At 42.6% G+C, this 18,765-nt stretch overlaps 1 protein-coding gene across 3 annotated transcripts in view; it reads right to left on the reverse strand.

The window, feature by feature from the left end:
• NEO1 (neogenin 1) overlaps positions 1–18,765 on the reverse strand; it is a 389,148-nt gene that overhangs the window by 174,191 nt on the left and 196,192 nt on the right. For all 3 annotated transcript variants that reach the window (XM_090029933.1, XM_090029932.1, XM_090029931.1), the window contains exon 4: positions 12,742–12,895. In XM_090029933.1, coding sequence (XP_089886059.1) covers positions 12,742–12,895 — 154 coding nt within the window. The remainder of the gene's footprint in view (positions 1–12,741; positions 12,896–18,765) is intronic.

Below are 18,765 nucleotides of genomic sequence, written 5' to 3' on the forward strand. Positions count from 1 at the left end.
TGAGGGGGTGGGGGTTGTGGGCTGGGAGCAAGGGACCATGCTGAGGAAATGGGCCATAATGAGGTCATACTGAGGACAAGTTTGGGAAGCACTGCTCTAGAGGGAGAGAAGGAAGATTCAAGCACTGAGAAAACAACAGAGAGCTGGACTCACCTTGTCAGGGTCTAGGGAAAAAAACTGACTCGACATGCACCTCCCTGGGGTCATCTGACCCCAGCAGTCTTTCCTGCCCAAAGGGGGTCTGGACCCAATGATCTTGTGAGGTCCCTTCCAGCTGCTAACATCTATGCATCTATGAAAAGGCCTAGGACCACGAGTTAAACCTTTATGCACCACGTTCACGTTTGTTTACTGATGTGAGGATTTGTTTGGGGAGTTTCCCGAAACGCAAGAGTGCCCAAGAAAATAAAGGACTCAGCTGAGTAATCCCCAACTCACTACACACCCTATGGTTCACAAGAGCATAACATCTCTCCTCTCCTACAGACTTCTGAAGAGCCATGAAAACCTTTCCAAACACTCCCTACCAAGTAACTCCTGGGCTGAGGCTTACATCTCTATGTAAATATCTCACGGCTTTCTTTAGCTGAATACTTTGAGGCTCACAAGAGAAATCCAACTGAAAATATACTGCTCATGGTCCAACTAACTGCTTTATGGCCAAGTATATGTCAGGTCAAAACTCTAAAAAATGAGTCAAGTCTGCCACCCAGAAATTACAAGCCTGACTGAAAAAATAATACAGTTGGGGTTAATTTTATCTGCCTCTAGCTGATGACTTTAGATGCAATCATTTCACATTTTTCAAGATTTTCTTTGCAGCCACAAGGATGAGAAACTTTTTTATTTAAAACAAATGCAGGGATTCTTATCGTCTCAGTTCTCATACAAGACGGTAGGACTTGAAAAAAGGGGAAAAAAACTGAAAATGGGACTCATGAAGGAAAAAAAAAAACAATAGTGTTGTTAACAATTCCACACAATTCCGTATACTCAATGCCAATTTACATCAACACACAAGAAGGTACTTTTCCTTCAGCTAAAGGCTATTTTGACACTAAATCTTGACAATCCCCTGCTTTACTTGTGGCAGGTTAGAGTGTTAGGTCTATGTTGTGTCAGGGTTGATGGTAGTTTTATGCAGAATTTATATTAGGGTTTGGATAGCAATGATCCTGCCTCAGGAAGGGAGTTGGACCAGCTGACCTATGGAGGTCCCTTCCTATCCTACTTCTCTATGACTCTGATGTATAATGGCTATTTTCTCTTCTATACTCCCAGTACTCCAAAAAAGCTGAACTGGTTTTGCTCATATTTTTATTTTACTTTCCTTTGCTTTCCAATAAAATTCACCTTTGGATAGAAACCAAGAATAAAAATTTCAGGATGGCAACTAGAAGTTTCAGAAAGTTAAAAGCAGTACAACTACTTAGAAGCTATCACTCCTGCCGATTATATCGATTCACTTTTTAATGTGGACCTGTTACTATTCACATGCATTGAAAAAAATTTCATGCCTGTAAACAAAAACATATACTTAGAACGCAACAAATATAAAGATATGGAAACCATATACTGACACACCACACTTTTCTCTATTTTAACTTCTATCTTCACTTTTATCATGTAACATTTAAACTCTCAGTCAATACATCCTCCTGGGTAAATGGTGTGAGGTCAATACAAAACACCCTTGTGAAAAAATACTCCCTTTTTTATTCGATAGTTCATTTCTTTTATTCTTCTCTGCTGGAAATGTCTTTTCCCAAGGAAGCTTTCTGAGAGAGTAAAGGAAAAATATCAAGCAAATATTAAGCAAGTCCTGAGGAACTTGAAAAATAATGAAGCTGCTGAACAAGTTAATCATAAGGCTACTACCCAGCTTTCTATATGTTTATTTAGAGAAATCGGATGCTTACACCTAGCACCCAGATCACTTGCTTTTTAGAAATGTTCTATTTAACACCAACCATGGCAGACTGTAGCATGCACCAGAGTAGTTTTTTTCCATCTGTCAGAATATTTTATTACCTTTCTACCAGGAAGCGTTTGTTTAGGATGCTTGCTGCATCATAACTGCAAGCCACTTTGCTAGGGACCTACTGAATTCACAATTTCATGGAGCCAGCAATTGTCAGGGCACTGTGGCAATCTGCAAGGGCAAGGAAGATGGTAGAAGGGGCTGCCTGCAGTGGCGAGGGGCAAAGCTGCATGATAGATAGCCCTCGCAGCCAAACAGCGATGAGGGGTGGGGCCCTCAGCCAATCAGAGGTGTGGCAAGGGGCTGTCATGCTCCACCTGCAAAATGGCTGCCATTTTATGCCTGTGAAATCAGGGGGCAGCCCCCTTGATTTTGGTAGGTCCCATCACCTACCAAAACATCAAGCAAGCATTGGTTTTGCTGAGAGAGAAACCAAAAAATGTTTTACTATGTTCAATGGCAAGGTGACGGGACCTACTGTCTGGGGAGCCAGCATTTTGTTTTCTGTAAATTTGCTTTTTTTTCCTTGCAGATTTGCCAGGCAAAATTCATGTAACTGGAAATACAGCAGGTCCCTAGCAAGGTGGCTTGCAGTTATGATATAGCAATCATCCTAAATTCAAACACTTCCTGGTAGAAAGGTAACAAAATATTCTGATAGATGGGAAAAAAACTACTCTGGTGCATGGTTGGTGTTAAATAGAACTTTTCTAAGCATCTGATTTCTCTAAATAAACATACAGAAAGCTGGGTAGTAGCCTAATGATTAACTTGTTCAGCTTCTTCATTACTTTTCAAGTTCCTCGGGAAGAAATCAAATAAAGGCTTTCTCCCTTTGGGTTACAAGAATATCTTTTCTTTGTCTTCTGAAATTTCACTCAGGCTTAGCTGAGCTATAAACTGTTTAAAATTGCTATTCCCCTTCTCTTGCTTGCATTCTTCCAGAGGAGTTTGGCAGCATGCCCAAATTATTGAACATGTTCTAGATACTATAGGGCATCTACACATGTGCCCGATGCCTGCCCTGACACATTGGAGCAGACTTGATTAATAGAGTCTGCTGGAACATGCTAATTAACACATCACATGTACTCAGAGTCTCCACGTCATGTGTATTCTACATCCCCGCACTTCAAAATGGCAGCAGGGGGGCTTTAACTAAGGCTCATAGATTTCATAGACATTAGGGCTGGAAGGGACATCGGGAGATCATCGAGTCCAGCCCCCTGCCCAAAGGGCAGGAAGTCAGCTGGGGTCATAGGATCCCAGCAAGATAAGCATCCAATTTACTCTTGAAGGTGTTCAATGTAGGTGCTTGAACCACCTCCGCTGGCAGGCTGTTCCAGACCTTGGGGGCTCGGACAGCAAAGAAATTCTTCCTTGTGTCCAGCCTGAAACGGTCTTGCAGGAGTTTGTGACCGTTCGACCTCGTCATCCCTTGGGGCGCTCTGGTGAACAGATGTTCCCCCAGATCCTGGTGGTCACCCCTGATAAACTTATAGGTGGCCATCAGATCACCCCTGAGCCTGCGCTTTTCCAGGCTAAAGAGTCCCATGGCTCTCAGCCTGTCATCCTAAGATCTGTTTTCCTGACCTCTGATCATGCACGTGGCTCTCCTCTGGACTCTCTCAAGCTTCTCCACATCCTTTTTGAATTGTGGAGCCCAAAACTGGACACAGTACTCCAGCTGCGGCCTCACCAAGGCCGAGTACAAGGGGAGAATGACGTCCCGGGATTTGCTCGAGAAGCATCTATGGATGCAAGCCAGCATTTTGGTCGCTTTACTAGCCGCAGCATCGCATTGCAGGCTCATGTTCATCTTGTGGTCAATGATGACCCCCAAGTCTCTTTCTTCTGTAGTGCTAGCCAACGTAGCACTGCCGAGCCTATAAGGGTGCTGCAGGTTTTTCCCCCCAAGATGGAGAACCTTGCATTTATCGGTGTTAAACACCATCAGGTTCTCGTCTGCCCATTTGCTGAGCTTGTCCAGGTCAGCCTGGATCACCCGCCTATCTTCTGGCGTGGATGCTTTGCCCCAAAGTTTGGTGTCATCGGCGAACTTGGCCAGTCCACTCCTGACTCCAATGTCCACATCGTTAATGAAGATGTTGAACAGGATGGGTCCCAGGACAGAGCCTTGAGGGACCCCACTGGTCACAGGGCACCATGATGAGCGACTGCCATCAATCACAACCCTCTGGGTCCGACCACGAAGCCAATTTCCCAGCCAGCAGATTGTGGTGGAGCCAAGGCCACAACTGGGCAGTTTGGCCAAGAGGTGATCATGGGATACCAGATCAAAAGCTTTTTTGAAGTCAAGATATATGACATCAATCTCTTCTCCCTTGTCCAGGTGATAGGTCACCTGGTCATAGAAGGAAATGAGATTGGTCAAACAAGACCTACCCGCAACAAACCCGTGCTGGCTGTCCCTTAGGATGTTAGCCTGGGCCAGTCCCTCAAGGATGGCCTCCTTAATAAACTTTTCCAAGATCTTCCCCAGGATAGAAGTCAGGCTAATGGGCCTGTAGTTAGCCGGATCCACTCTCCTCCCTTTCTTGAAGATCGGCACCACATTGGCCTTCTTCCAGTCTTCGGGCACTACACCAGAGCGCCAGGAGTTTTCAAAGATCCGTGCCAGGGGCTGGGCTATGACGCTCGTCGAACAAGTTTTAGTTAAAGCATTCCTACCGCCATTCTGAAGTACAGAATATTGAACACACGAGGCATTGCAGGCACTTTAATTAGGGCAGCTCCCAAGAGCCGCTCTAATTAATCCCCTCCTCCTTTCTCCCCCCGGAGCACATGTGAAGATGCCTATAAAGCCAAGCTGTCACCAAAGCTACAGTACCAGCTTTCCTTAGTCTTCTCTGCACTGCAGCACAAAAAAATAGTTTGGGGAGACAGCCTGTCCAACCAGCTCTTGCAAATTTCTGAAGATGGAAGTCCCACAGTTTCTCTAGGTAGTCTGTTCATCCTCATAGTCAGAAAGCTCCATCTAATCTCCAATCTAAATTTCCTCTGCTGAAGCTTGAGGGCATTGCACCTACAGTCACAGAGAAAAAAGCCCATCTCCATCCTCTGTGTTATCGCCCCTCAGGTATTTGAAGACTGTGATCAAATCCCCCATCAATCTTCTTTTCTCCAGGCTAAGAAATCCTAACTCTTTCAACCTTTTCTTTTCAGTCTTGCCTCTGAAGCCCTTAATCATTCTCACTGCTCTGCGCTATGCTCTTTCTAAACTGTCAACATCCTTCTTGAAGTGTGGGACCCAAACCTGGACACAACTCTAGGTGAGGCTTCACCGCTGCTGAAGAGAGTGAAAGAATCACTTCCCTTGGAGTATATGCATACGTATAGATACATAAGTGCGTTTTTCCCCACAGGGGAAGAACCAAGATCGTGTGGACAAATGTACTTCAGTGGCTACTTGTTTAGTACAACATGTTATTTGGTATGATGCATATGAAGTGAACAGTCCTTCCCTTCTGAACTGATCAACATCTTTTTGTAATTTCCCAGTCAGAAGGGTGCATGAGGCGCCCTTACGACTCAACACACCTTGGCTGAGGGGGCTCCCAGTCATGGAAGCTTAGTTCTTTGTGGCATAGGGGGAGCCTGGGATCCTTTACCTGCATGTGTAGAAGGAGCCTTACAGCACTATTTCAACTTTCACCCGTTTCTTCCATAAAGCAACAATAATTCATCTTCCCTATCTCCATCTGGGACAATTAGAGCAAATCATGTTGTTAACTATGAAGTTTTTTAGAACATAAATCTGATATACTTCTCATAGTTTAGATGACACTGTTAAACTTAGTACATGTAAATCTCAAGCTAGTATCATTGTGTGTTGCAGTAACAAGTGTACTTACCACCTTCATCCACTGACAAATTACCCAGGATTTTTTAATAATATTTGAGTGGAAGATTTTTAAGAGGAAGTCAATTTGGGAATTTTATCATGAGAAGGTAACTGCAAATATACCATGAGTATTGCACAGCTTGGCTTCAAAACAAAAAACCTGTAAAAAATGGAACCATTAAAATTTACCCATAATAATGAACTGCCTTAAATACTACTAAAATTTTGGGAAATATTCTATCATATTAATTAGATCCGCTTTACCAGGCTAATGTTATAAACAGCATTTCCAAAATACCCAACTCCATTAAACTGCACTAGAATACGCTTTCTCCGAAATACAGTTTCTTAAACATTATACCTTGACGGGGGGGAAGAATTTCGCTCCACAAAGGATGATTTGTCACAACTACAAGATATAAGAAAAATATAATGGTTGAAGATAAAAAGGGTACTGTGAACCAGGATGTCTGAGCTCTATTCTCAGCTCTGTCACCGATTAACTATAATTTTAGGTAATTCATTTAAAATCTTATTGTCCATTTGTGATGCAAACACAATACTAATATCCCTCCAAAGTGTGTTATGCTTTGTAAAGTCTTTTGAACACTTAGCATGACAAGACAGTACTAGTGCATATTTATAGGAGTATTCAACTGCTAGAGACTAGCATAAAGCTATTAAAATATACAATTATTTCTCCCCCCTTCCTCCCCCATTCTGCCTTTCCATCTTTGGAACTTCATACAAAGCATCCCCACTGCCCATACACAAAGAAAGCCAATCCAAAATTAAAAAAAAATAATCTTGTTAAAAACTAACTCTAAAACACCACTAAGGAACAACAGATTTCTTTTTCAATTAATACTTCATTTTCAACACCAATCCATTGCCTTCCATTACTGAAACGAGGAGATCTTTTACTGTATATCAAACCAATCAATCAAATATCAAAGGAGACTGTCCTCATTCTCCTAAATATCCGATATCCAGCTCTCCTCAAATTCCAATCTCTACTCAGCCTTTTTATACCTGATTTTTAGCAGATTTTCCAGGATGTTAATCAACAAGTTTTCATTTGTGTACATGGGCAATCACAGACATGTTTTAACTGGCAAACCCTGGGCTATTTTAGAAGTCCTCTGCATTACTCTGCAGAAAGAACAAAATTATTTTTAAATGTAGAATTCTGTAAAGGGACAGCTAAGTTTAATGTGCTTGACTGTATCAAAAGATGAAACAGGATAAAGAAATGGAATGTATTTTCCTGTGCCTTGTACATGTTTATGTGTTTTCCGCAACTTCTCAGTAAAACAGGTTAAGATGAGTACTATAACTAGAAAACAGGTGTGTGCTATTAAATTCTATATAATAAGAATGTAATGGTCTATGGTGGATTCAGTAACGGCATGGAAAAAATATATTAACCAGCAGAGTAAATCATCTATAGAAGAGCAACTTCAATATGGCAGCTATTTGATTACACAGCAGGTCTTACTGGAGGTAAAAATGCTAATGTTTAGTTGTAGAGATCTGGTCAAACTGATAGTATTGTGGCTGGTGAAGTAGAAGGAGCTGTAAACTCCTTTGGGATTCTTCTGAAAAATCATCTGTTCTTTTCAAATGGTGTCACAGATGCAGCAATTTTAAAAGAACTGATCAAATTCTGCAGAAACTGTGCTCTCTATCAAAAATGAATCAGAGCTCATTCCTGCAGTGAAACAAATCAAATTTTCCTCTTTATCAACCTTCAAAATAAACTTTATATAAACACACAAATGCATACTCTCGAAAGGTAAAGCTACCTAAGTGCTCAACGAGAAAAAGAATCAATTTCAACCCCAGCAAAGCAAAATAATTTCTCCCATCTCTTAGTCTTTGTGGTACTTCAAGGTTTTTTTAAAAAGAGGTTTTTAGGGCCCAACTTATCTAAGGGGAAAATGTCCATATTGAGTTCTCATTTGTTAGAGGCAGAGGGTGTGAAGTGAATGAGACAGGTGACTGTAAAAGAAAGCATAATCTCACAGTTACAAAAATGAAATAGACCCAGAAAACCAGATTCTTTCCCTATCTACCAAAGAAATCCTGTTATTATAAACAAGCCTTTTTTTTTTTTTAAAGTGAGAATTAGTCATTCACTGTACCTACCTCTCCTGATATCCAACTTGAAAATGTTTGGTCTGAGTTGTAGAAGTTTTGTTTAAACACAGCTGCAACTAAAGTCAATAGTAGCTGCATTTGTAACATGTAGTGTTAAGTTCTCTGAAAATCAGGTTGCAGTTGTCAATCCAGGCACTCAGTTTATTGGGCACATGCAACCGTAATCTTTCCATGTCTCATCTCTCCATTTTATAAATGGTATATAAAAGCCTCCCATCCCACAGATATTTGTGAAACAAAAAAGAAACCTTAATGGTTGTGAAGGATTCAAATATTAGGTAAAAGTTCATGATAAAATCCATGCTCTGTTCAAAACAGGGTTTGAAAAGTGGGTTATACTCTTTTAACAGGCAGAAAAGTATAGTATGGGACTGATAATTAAATACAACATTTTAATATGTAGGTAACAAGGTAACCCACAGGGAACCTTAATTCTGCCCCTTAAATCATAGCAATACCCACACAAACCAGTTTTAGGCCCTTGGCAGATTATCAGAGTTAAAGCTGCAGTGGGATCTGACTAGCAATCCTAAGAATTGCACCTCCTACCGTGTTACATATATATGGCAGAAGGCACAACTGTACAATCGTGGATCAGATCCAAATTACACTGTACTGCTCATGCAGGCGGATCAGCACTCCCAGCCTCAGGGGTACTTCAGAATCAAGACCCCAACCCCAATCAGCTGACTGCCCCGGCTATACATTCAATTTAAGGCATGACAGGAACCAGCCACAAAGATATTGTGCGTAGTTTGTGTAATAACTGTGTGGCTCATTTCCTGTTTTATTTCACCATTAATTGTATAAATATTAAATATGTGGCTGGGTTACTACATAAGACATGATTAACTAGTTAATCACATCTTAAATGTGCTATCTGTCACAGGCCTCAGATTCATTGCACAGACCTTCCTGTCTCTTGCAGGTTCTCATAGTTCAAATGAAGAGCCATTAGATTCTGTATAAAAAGAGCTACTAATTAAGCGGGTGATTAATAGAATGAGATGGATCGTACACTTATTCTTACATTTCTCTGTTCTAAATAGTTTCTAATCTACCAGAACTTTTCAGATCAATCCATTCCTACTGTAGTCCATGACCACCTAAGGTATGAGTAAAGGTTGCATTTGTTCTGGGAGAAAGCCTTTTATGTACATGTACATGTCCACTGGCCTGCTTCCAAGTCACTGAATCATAGAAAATGAGGGTTGTACGGGACCTCAGAAGGTCATCTTGTCCAACCCCCTGCTCAAAGCAGGACCAGCCCCAATCAGATCATTCTAGCCAGAGCTTTACCTCTTGGGTCTTGAAAACCTCTACGGATGGAGATTCCACATCCACTCTGGGTAACCTGTTCCAGTGCGTTACTACCCTCCTAGTAAGATAGTTTTTCCTAATATCTATCCTAAACTTCCCTTGCTGCAACTTGAGACCATTGCTCCATGGTCTCTTATCTGAGAACAATCTAACTCCATCCTCTTTGGAACCACCTCTCAAGCAGTTGAAAGCTGCTGTTTCATCCCCTCCAGTCATCTCTTCTCCATACTAAATAAGCACAGTTCCCTCAGCCTCTTCTCATAAGTCATGTACCCTAGCCCCTAATCCATTTTCACTGCCATCTGCTGGACTCTCTCCAATTTCTCCACATTCTTTCTGTACTAGGGGGACCAAAACCGGCCACAGTACTCCAGATGTGGCCTCACCAGTGATGAACACAGGGCAAGAATCACTTCTGTCACTCTGCTGATAACACTCCTACTAATGCAGCCCAGTATGCCGTTAGCCTTCTTGGCAACACGAGCACACTGTTGGCTCATATTCAGTTTATTTCCCACTATAATTCCCAGTCCTTTCCTGCAGAGTTGCTGCTTGGCCAATCGGTCCCCAGCCTGTAGTGGTGCTTGGGATTGTTCCATCCTAAGTGCAGGAGTCTGCACTCTTCTTTATTGAACCTCATGAGATTTCTTTCGGTCAAATCCTCAAATTTGTTGAGCTCTCTGAATTTGTGTTCTACCCTTCAGCATATCTGCTACTCCCCTCCAGTTTGATTTTGTTCTACCCTTCAGCATATCTGCTACTCCCCTCCAGTTTGATGTTCTCTGCAAACATGCAGCCCACCACTGATGAAAATATTGAAAAAAAACCAGGCCCAGGACTGACCCCTGGGGCAGTCCACCTGACACTGGCTGCCAACTAAATATCAACACATTGATTACTACCCCCTGAGCCCAATGATCCAGCCAGTTTTCTATCCACCTTCCAGTCTGTTCATCTAGCCCATACTTCCTTAGCTCCCTTGCCAGAATGTTGTGGGAGACCCTATCAAAAGCCTTGCTAAAGTCAGGATAGACCACGTCCACTGCTCTCCCCAGATCCACAGAGCCAGTCATCTTGTCATAGAGGGCAATCAGATTGATCAGGCATGACTTGCCCTTGGTGAATCCAGGCTGACTATTCCGAATCACCACCTTCTCCTCCAAGTGCTTAGAAATGGAGTCCTCTTGCTCCGTGATTTTTCCAGGGACTTAAGTGAAGCTGACTGGTCTGTAGTTCCTCTTTTTTCCCTTTCTTAAAGATGGGCACTATACTTGCCCTTTTTCAATCATCCAGGACCTCTCCATCATAAGGTTTCAAAGATTATGGCCAACAGCTCTGCAAACACATCAGCCAACTCCCTCAGCATCCTTGGGTGCATCACGTCTGGCCCCATGGACTTGTGTATGTGCAACTTTTCTAAACAGTCCCTAAGCTATTCCTTTGCCACTGTTGGCTGCCCACCTGCTCCCCAAACTGTGCTGCCACAGTCTGGGAGCTGACCTCGCCTGTGAAAACTGAGGTAAAACAAGACACTTAGTACTGAGCCAAACTGATCTCCTGTCATACTTGGGGATCCTGCCTAAATAGTGGCAGACATTTGTGGTGTAGTAGCACCCTTCCTGTTTTCACTACGCACCCCTCCCTCCACCACTGCTGAGTGGTCGAAAGGCAAAAATCACAGTCTTAATGCATTAATTAATGGCCACTCAGCCACTCGGCAGCGGGGGGGGAGCAGGTGGTGTCAGGCAAAAAGAGCAAGGTTAAAGGTACCGCTGCACCACAAACGTCTGCTACAATTTAGATAGGTCTCTAGCCATACTTGCTGATTTTGCTGCATATCAGGATAATTTGTTCCTATGCCCTGTGCTCCTCTCCCCTCTCAGATTGGCCTCCTCAGGGATCTTGCCCATCAGTTCCTTGAGGAACTCAAAGTCTGCTTTTGTGAAGTCCAGGGTCCATGCTCTGCTGCTCTCCATCCTTCCTTCCCTCCCTCAAGATCCTGAACTCAGTCATCTTGTGGTCACTGCTGCCAAGCTCCCATCCAGTTTTATGTTTCCTGCCAATTCTTCCCTGTTTATAAGCATCAGCTCAAGAAGAGCACGGCCCCTTGTTGGCTGCTCTGGCACTTGCACCAAAAGGCTGTCCCCAGCACTCTCCAAAACCTTCCTGGACTGCCTGCACATGGTTGTATTGCCCTCCCAGCACAAGTCAGGGTGACTGAAGTTCCCCAGGAGAATCAGGGCCTGTGACCGGGAAACTTCTGCTAGCTGTTTGAAGAAAGCCTCCTTCACTTCATCCTCCTGAAATATACTGGATAAAATGTACTAATATTTTTTTCCTGGCACATTTTGTTTTACACCTGTAGGGTCATTGTGCTTCATTCTGGAGACAAGCCTGTGAGGCTGTTTGCTCTCACTGACCACCAATTAGTGAAGGAGCAACAATGCAGCTTGGAAGGGCAATGTGTGTAAAAGGTTGTGCTGCTCCTGTTTTGATCCAGTGCAAACCATTAGACAATCAGCCCTGGGTCAAATGAGACACATATCTACAGCCCTCATATCCTAACTAGTCTTCTATGGCTTGGATTTCTCATTGTTCACATTTCCTCATTTTTCTAATAAACTCCAAAAATTGTAACAAGCCAGTGAAATAAAAAATGTGTTTCCAGAAGCCGTACTGGTTTTCCTTTTATCATATTATTTCCAACTATTTTTCCTCATAATGAAAGAAAAAGCTTACAAAGCTAATTTATCCTATCGCCTTTTTTCAATGTCTCTAGGTTTTTTTACCCTCCAACCCTTCTATGTATCATTGATGATTTTAATAAGAATGTGCATATTTGTTACAGGCACACTTATTTCATTCTTATCTTCCCTTTGGATCATTCAGAAGTAAGCTGTAATATACTTGTGTCTCGTTGCTCTAGAAATTATTAAGTATTTTACCATTTCTTGTTTTGATAACTCAATTCTAACATTTGCATTACCTGAACAGAGTAATTCTGTTGGCAGAATTATCCCCTTGCTAAACTGACCCAAAGGTATCCTCATGCCTTTGCAACCACTCCTTATACCCCACTGGCAATCCAGCAGCCAAATTTATTCTATCACAGGGTTCCCGGTTCCATTAAAACACCTCTTGTTTTTAAGGATATGAAGAGAATACCGTATTGCTACTTTATCATTCTTGACGACTATGACAGGCAGTCTGCTTGCCATAATTGGACTGAGGCTTGTCATTGCCCTCTACCCAAAGGCTCTTTACTATTTAACAGCAGAAACTACTATGCTGGTTTAAAATTAAATAGAAAGTAGTTGGTTTCAGTCAAAAACAACAAGCACAGTTCAGCGAATTCTTACAATCCTAATCTTCGGTAAAAAAAAAGCACATTTCCAGGTATTTAGTTATTACTCACCCTTCTGTGATAAGCTCTTCTTCATTTCTTGTCCACCTGATAACTGGAGTTGGAAATCCTGCAGCAGCACATGGCAAAACGGCACTCTGCCCAGTAACTCTGATAAGTGAAGAGGGTTGCCTCAGAAACACCAAGTCTGATGGAAACTCTGGATCTGCAAACATTTATTATGAGTTAGTGACAATGACCAAATACCAAATGAAATATGACACACCAAAGTCTGAGTTAAAAAAATGTTCAAAACAGTGAAAAGGCCAGTTATTTCTCTGACTCTTTACCCTAATACAATAATAAAATGAAGCTCTAAAGTCAAGAAGGCATTTCTACAGGAGTGTAATTTGTTTTACACCGGTAAACTGAGTTTCTGCAAAGAGCTCAAAAGGCTCAAACTAACAGTCTGTTCCCCACAGCTCTCTCTAGATAGGTCAGTTGTCTGTTCTGCTGGAGTTCCACTTCTACAAGAGCAACCTGGAACAACCATGAGTACAGTACCTAAAAAAAAAAGAAGTCAGACTTCACCACTTTTTGTCACGACCCAGACCACAAGCCTCTTTGGTGGAAATTCCAATTATGAAAAAGGAATTACTCTTTCAATTGGATGTTCTCCCGGTCTGGAATTAAAGGGTCTACGGAGCAAAAGTATAAACCTGCAAGGCTGGCTTATGATAACTAACTTGAGTTAATCAGTCTTTCCCACGCCACTAAACCTGGGACATAGACTCTATTGGCAGCATTTGAAGTATCGCCATCAACTATTCTGTACTACTTTGGGAAACTGTGTATAGTGTGTTGTCACATGGCTGCCTGTCAAAAGCTGACGATAGCTACCAATTCCCTTTTTGCTTTGGGAAATGAAATCCCTGCAGCAGAATCAATCCTGAGCCGAGGGAAACAGTCAATTTGGCAAGATTTACATGCTTCATCAGTGCAAGCTTTATGCTAAACAAGGAGAGAGCCTTTCTCCTTTCTTAGGCTGCTTGTAGAAGCAAAGAGCATCAACAAGTTCTCAGGATAAGTTTGTTTAAGCAAGTTGGAATGAAAACAAGTAAGCTACAAAGCAAGCTTCTCCGTTCTTTTACAATAGGCAATTATTATCAAAGACGACCACTTAGCCCAAGAGCCAGAATAGACAGTGTGTCCAAAGCCTGGAAGACTGAGCAACAGTTCCCTTTGCACTGAGCTGTAGTACCAAGACTAAAAAATTCAAGACACATGACCCAGTGCTGTACATAATCCTAGTAAAAGAAAACTAATACTACCCAAAGGGAAATCTTCCTCACAAAGGGAGCCCTTTTAACCCCTTACTGGAAAGATCTCAGTATCCTCAGGCTGGAATAGGATGGGGTACACGCTTGTATCAGAGTAATTTTTAAGGTGGAACCCATAGCCCTATTCCCAGCAGTTTCTGGCTTTTTAGATGCTAGCAGCATTTCTTCCATATCAGGAACAAGCCCTCTCCTGTTAACACTAACTGTTCAAAGACAAAACATTAAGGAGTACTTGTGTGGCGGGGTATATGCTCATCACTACATATTCAGTGCTTTGTGGTGTGTATGTGCTTGTATCTCACCCACCATGAAGGAAGAAGCTAAGGCCACTAACAAACAGCCATTTAAAGGCACAATGGGATCTGATCCCCAATCCCACAATCGTCTCTGGCCATGCCACACATGCATGCCAGGATGCGAGATTTTGGAACCAATTTTCAATCATAGCCTACTTGCCAGTTCAGGAAAAATCCAGGATCGTGATACCAAGCTACCCTTGCACTGGCAAGCATAGGACCACACTGGGGCTCTCACAGGCCCTGGAGCAGTCCCCAGAGCCAGAAGACAATCAACTGATTGTCAGCTAGATTGGGACTGCACTGGGGCCCCAACCTGCCCCAAAGTGGTCCCCAGACCTGGCTGACAATCAGCCGATTCCAGGTGGCAGGGACCACACACCTGAGCAGGTTGGAGAGCCCTGTGCAGTCCTAACCCAGCCACACACTGAATTTAAGGCACAACAGAAACCAGCCACAGAATTATTACACATATTTTGTAAAACAATTTTGTGGCCTATTTCCTTTTTTACTGTGCCATTAATTGCCTGAACTTATGCAGATAAGTTACTATTTAAGATGCAATTAATTTATCACATCTTAAGTGTAACATCTGCCAGGGGCCCAACTAACAGAATCCCTGCAGTCAGACAAGTCCTCAGATGTAATCACATGTTAGGTATAATAATGTTTAATGCTCAATTCTCAGGTTAATACTAATATGCTAATGCTTAAGGCTTAGGTTAACGCTAATATTAATAACACAGCCATCCAAGTAGGCGGCCAACCTACTGGACCACAAAAAACCCTAGCAAACTCTCCATTGATCCATTTCTAGTTCTGGTGATAAGAAAGCCCCTACATGACTTAGGATAGAACAATACTATGCACCGGCAAAAGTTACAGTGGACAGTTAGCTGAATATAAGCCAACAGTGTGCCCTTGTTGCGAAGAAGGCTAACAGCATAATGGGCTGCATTAGTAGGAGCATTTCCAGCAGATCAGGGGAAGTGATTATTCCCTCTATTCAGCACTGGTGAGGCCATATGTGAAGTGGTATGCCCAGTTCCAGTTGTGCCTCCCCCCACCCCAAAAGTATGTAAACAAATTGGAGAGCGTCCAGCAGCCGGCAGAGAAAAAGGATGAGGGGCTGTGGCACATGACTTATGAGGAGAGGCTTAGGGAACTGGGCTTATTTAGTATGGAGAGGAAAAGACAAGAGCAGGCAGGCGCAAGTTGGGGGATTTAATAGCAGCCTTCAGATACCTGAAGGGGGAAATGGAGCTGGACTGTTCTCAATGGTAGCAAGACACAGCTAGGCAAAGCCCTGGCTGGGATGATCCTACTTTGGGCAAGGGGTTGGACTAGATGTGACCTCCTGAGATATATTCTAACCCTAATTTTCTATGATTCTCTAGAGAGAGAGGAGAGTAACCGTGCCGTAAGGAAACCAAGCGCAAAAGAAACAGAGCGCTTCTACTTAGAATTTAGAAAATCTGGGGCTAGAATTCAAGTCGTTCCTCCTGTAAAATAAGCTGAGCTCAAAAAACCAATGCCTTGCAGGCTGGAAAGTGGTAGGAAGGCTGAGGACTTTAAGGCAAGCTCTACATGTCAAGGATAGGTTTGGAGCCAAATAAAAAGCAGCAGCAGACCACCCACTTGTACACGTGGGGGAGTAAGATGCTCACTGGTTTTAAAAACAAGCAGAATCTATAACATTTTCAACCAGAAAGTCTGCTACATCAATCCTAATGCTATGCGCACAAACTGGTACAGGATTAAATGGATTAGCTGAACATCTGTATGTTGGTTTATTCTCAACTGATGTTTCTTTTGCAACATTCACTGAAACTGAAATATAAGCTTGCAACTTTTGGATCTCAAACTGGTAGTTTGTAATGCAGAAATAAAGAAGATATTGCATTAGTTTTCATCTCATTTTAGATCTTCCCTTCACGAAAAAGATGGTATAGGCAGTCTTATCAAATAAGGAAATACTGGCACCTTTACACATGTACCTTATCCATTCCGGGATTTATTTATGCAGCCACTTGTTTTAGTTTGTCTAAATTCATTTTTAGCTGAGAATTTATATATGTGACAGAATAGGTGGGTTTCCATGGCTGGAGACGGAGTACAGAACTGACCATAACTAACATTCTCAAGTTATTTAAAAGCTTTGTGAAGGTACTGCTATTCAAAAGATTGGAGTATTTCTTAGGGTGAGCAATTAAGAAGTAATATATATTTTTTCTGTACAAAATGACACAACAATGGATTTACTGACAACATCTAGTCATGCAGATGAAATTAAATTTATGAAGAAATCTGCACCTCTGCCATTAAACATGAAATAAAACTGGTTAAAGCCATAAGTAAAAATGCTTCAACAATGGGCATGGTGGCTGATGACAGACTGACATTCCTTGTTTAATTCAGAACTGGTTTGGTACCAGTCAAGGCACAGACGTGTTTAATTGGTTTGATTTTCTGTTTCAGCTGATTGTTGGACTATATGGAAGATCATTTGGGACTGGTGTGGGTATAGGATGCACGGTGCTTATAAATATTCTATGGGCATTGGGGAGCTTAAGTTCTCCAGACCAGGTGTGAGGCAGAGACTTACAGGGTAGAATGCAATGGACTGAAAAAAATCTTATGTACATATTTCATTCAAGTTCCCCTCAAATTGAGCAACTGATTACTTGTTCAGCTGACAAGCAGGAAGAAAGACTAATTTTCTAAAGGACAATCTGATTTCACTCAGGAAGTCTGAAGTTCTCCCTTTTTGCAGACCCAAAACTCTCCTTCCAAAAGCACTTTCAGACTTTCTCAGCCAAGAAATAAAGAAAAGCCATCAGGTGCAGTCTCTAAAATGCACATCTTTTCCAAAAATATACTACAACCAAGTGAATAAATTTCAGAGCCAGCTGAACTCAGAGGTCAGCACATAAACAAGAATATTTCTGAAAAACCCTTAATCATCACAAACCTAGAAGTCACAAGAATGCATCTCAAAGCACTTCAGCATGTATGAAGAGCTTCTAAGTGCTACGTGCAGCAAGCTCTAAAAGAAGCAATAAGTTTTTTCAAAAGATTTTAATCTTCTGGTAACATCCCCCCAGTGACATACTGCTTCCCCAATACAGGGCAACACTACTCAGAAACTGCTTTAAAGATAGGGTGGTCAAACTTACCTTATCCCATAAGACCAGATAAGGGTCACTGGGCTAGTCTGTGGGCTGAACTGGGACCAACCACCTGTGCATACAGCACATGTCAGCCCTGCTCTGGGACTTGTGCTACATGCAGCATGTGTGCTGACTCTGCATGCAGCACAGGAGACTGGTTCAGGGTATGCACTACATGAGACGCCTTAGTAGATTACCCCTGCAAGCTGACTCCAAAGCCACTCAGGATCAGGCTACAGGGAAGCCAAAAACAGGGCCAGTCCAGCAGGGCACCCCAAACTCCATGCTGCATGCAGTGCCAGGTCCAGGCCCCATGCTGCACGCAGAACGAGCCCCAGAGCCAGTGCATGCTGCGTGTGCTGCATATAGCAGAGGGGGCCAGGACAGGGTGTGTGCTGCACATGGTGCCTTGCCAGACCGACTGCATGCTTGCTCCGTTACAGCCGGATCCGGACAGGCCCTGGAGTCAGCATGCAGAGCTGGTCTAGTGCAGTGCCACATGCAGGACATATCCCAGACTGACTCCGTGCCTCAAGCAGTTTGCATGGGGCTGGGGCTCGCACATGCCCCACGCAGCGCATGGGTTCGGTCCAAAGACACACCAGCACAAACTGTGGGCCATGCGTTTGGCACCCCTACTTCAAGGCAAAGGCTTTTACAAAAGATGACTAAAGCTGCACCTGCCTAAAACACAATTTCATAAGCACAGCATATGCCTGGCTCTTAAACTAAGCCAGAAGAAGCGTGAATTGAGGTAATTTTTAGATTCACTGTGGCATGTTAAAGTAGACAGTGCCAGGGCAGTTTTTCAAGCACTGAAAGTAAAACCAGACTTCCAACAGTCAGATGGAAAGGCATGAAGCTTCTTCAACCAAAAAAAAAAAGCACAATAAATACACACTCACGCCTGTTGCCTGAGTTTTGGGTGCCAGATCCAATCAGCATTATTGTTTCTGGTCAGGTTTTTAAAGCTCTTCTTGTTAGAACAACTAACACCACTGCAGTCCAACCAGAATTAATCAAAGGGTATGCTAAATATGGCAGGCACTTGAAGTTATAATTGGACCTTAGGTTTTGGGGATTTTTTTTTTTTAAACAAAACTGTAATATGGTAGAAAAGATAAACATAGCCAAGAATTTCAGAAGTGACAAGCAATTTTGGGGGTGCTGGTTGTAGCTGTGTAGCATACTGGCTTCTGTTTGATCCAGGAAGAACACAAAACAACTGCGGACACCTCTTCTGCCTGAAGAAGGATGTTTGTACCCAAAAGCTTGCAAAGAAGAATTTTT

The sequence above is a fragment of the Crocodylus siamensis genome, chromosome 15 (genome assembly GCF_052110815.1).
Source record: "Crocodylus siamensis isolate JL-2025a chromosome 15, ASM5211081v1, whole genome shotgun sequence".
Taxonomy (NCBI): Eukaryota; Metazoa; Chordata; order Crocodylia; family Crocodylidae; genus Crocodylus; species Crocodylus siamensis.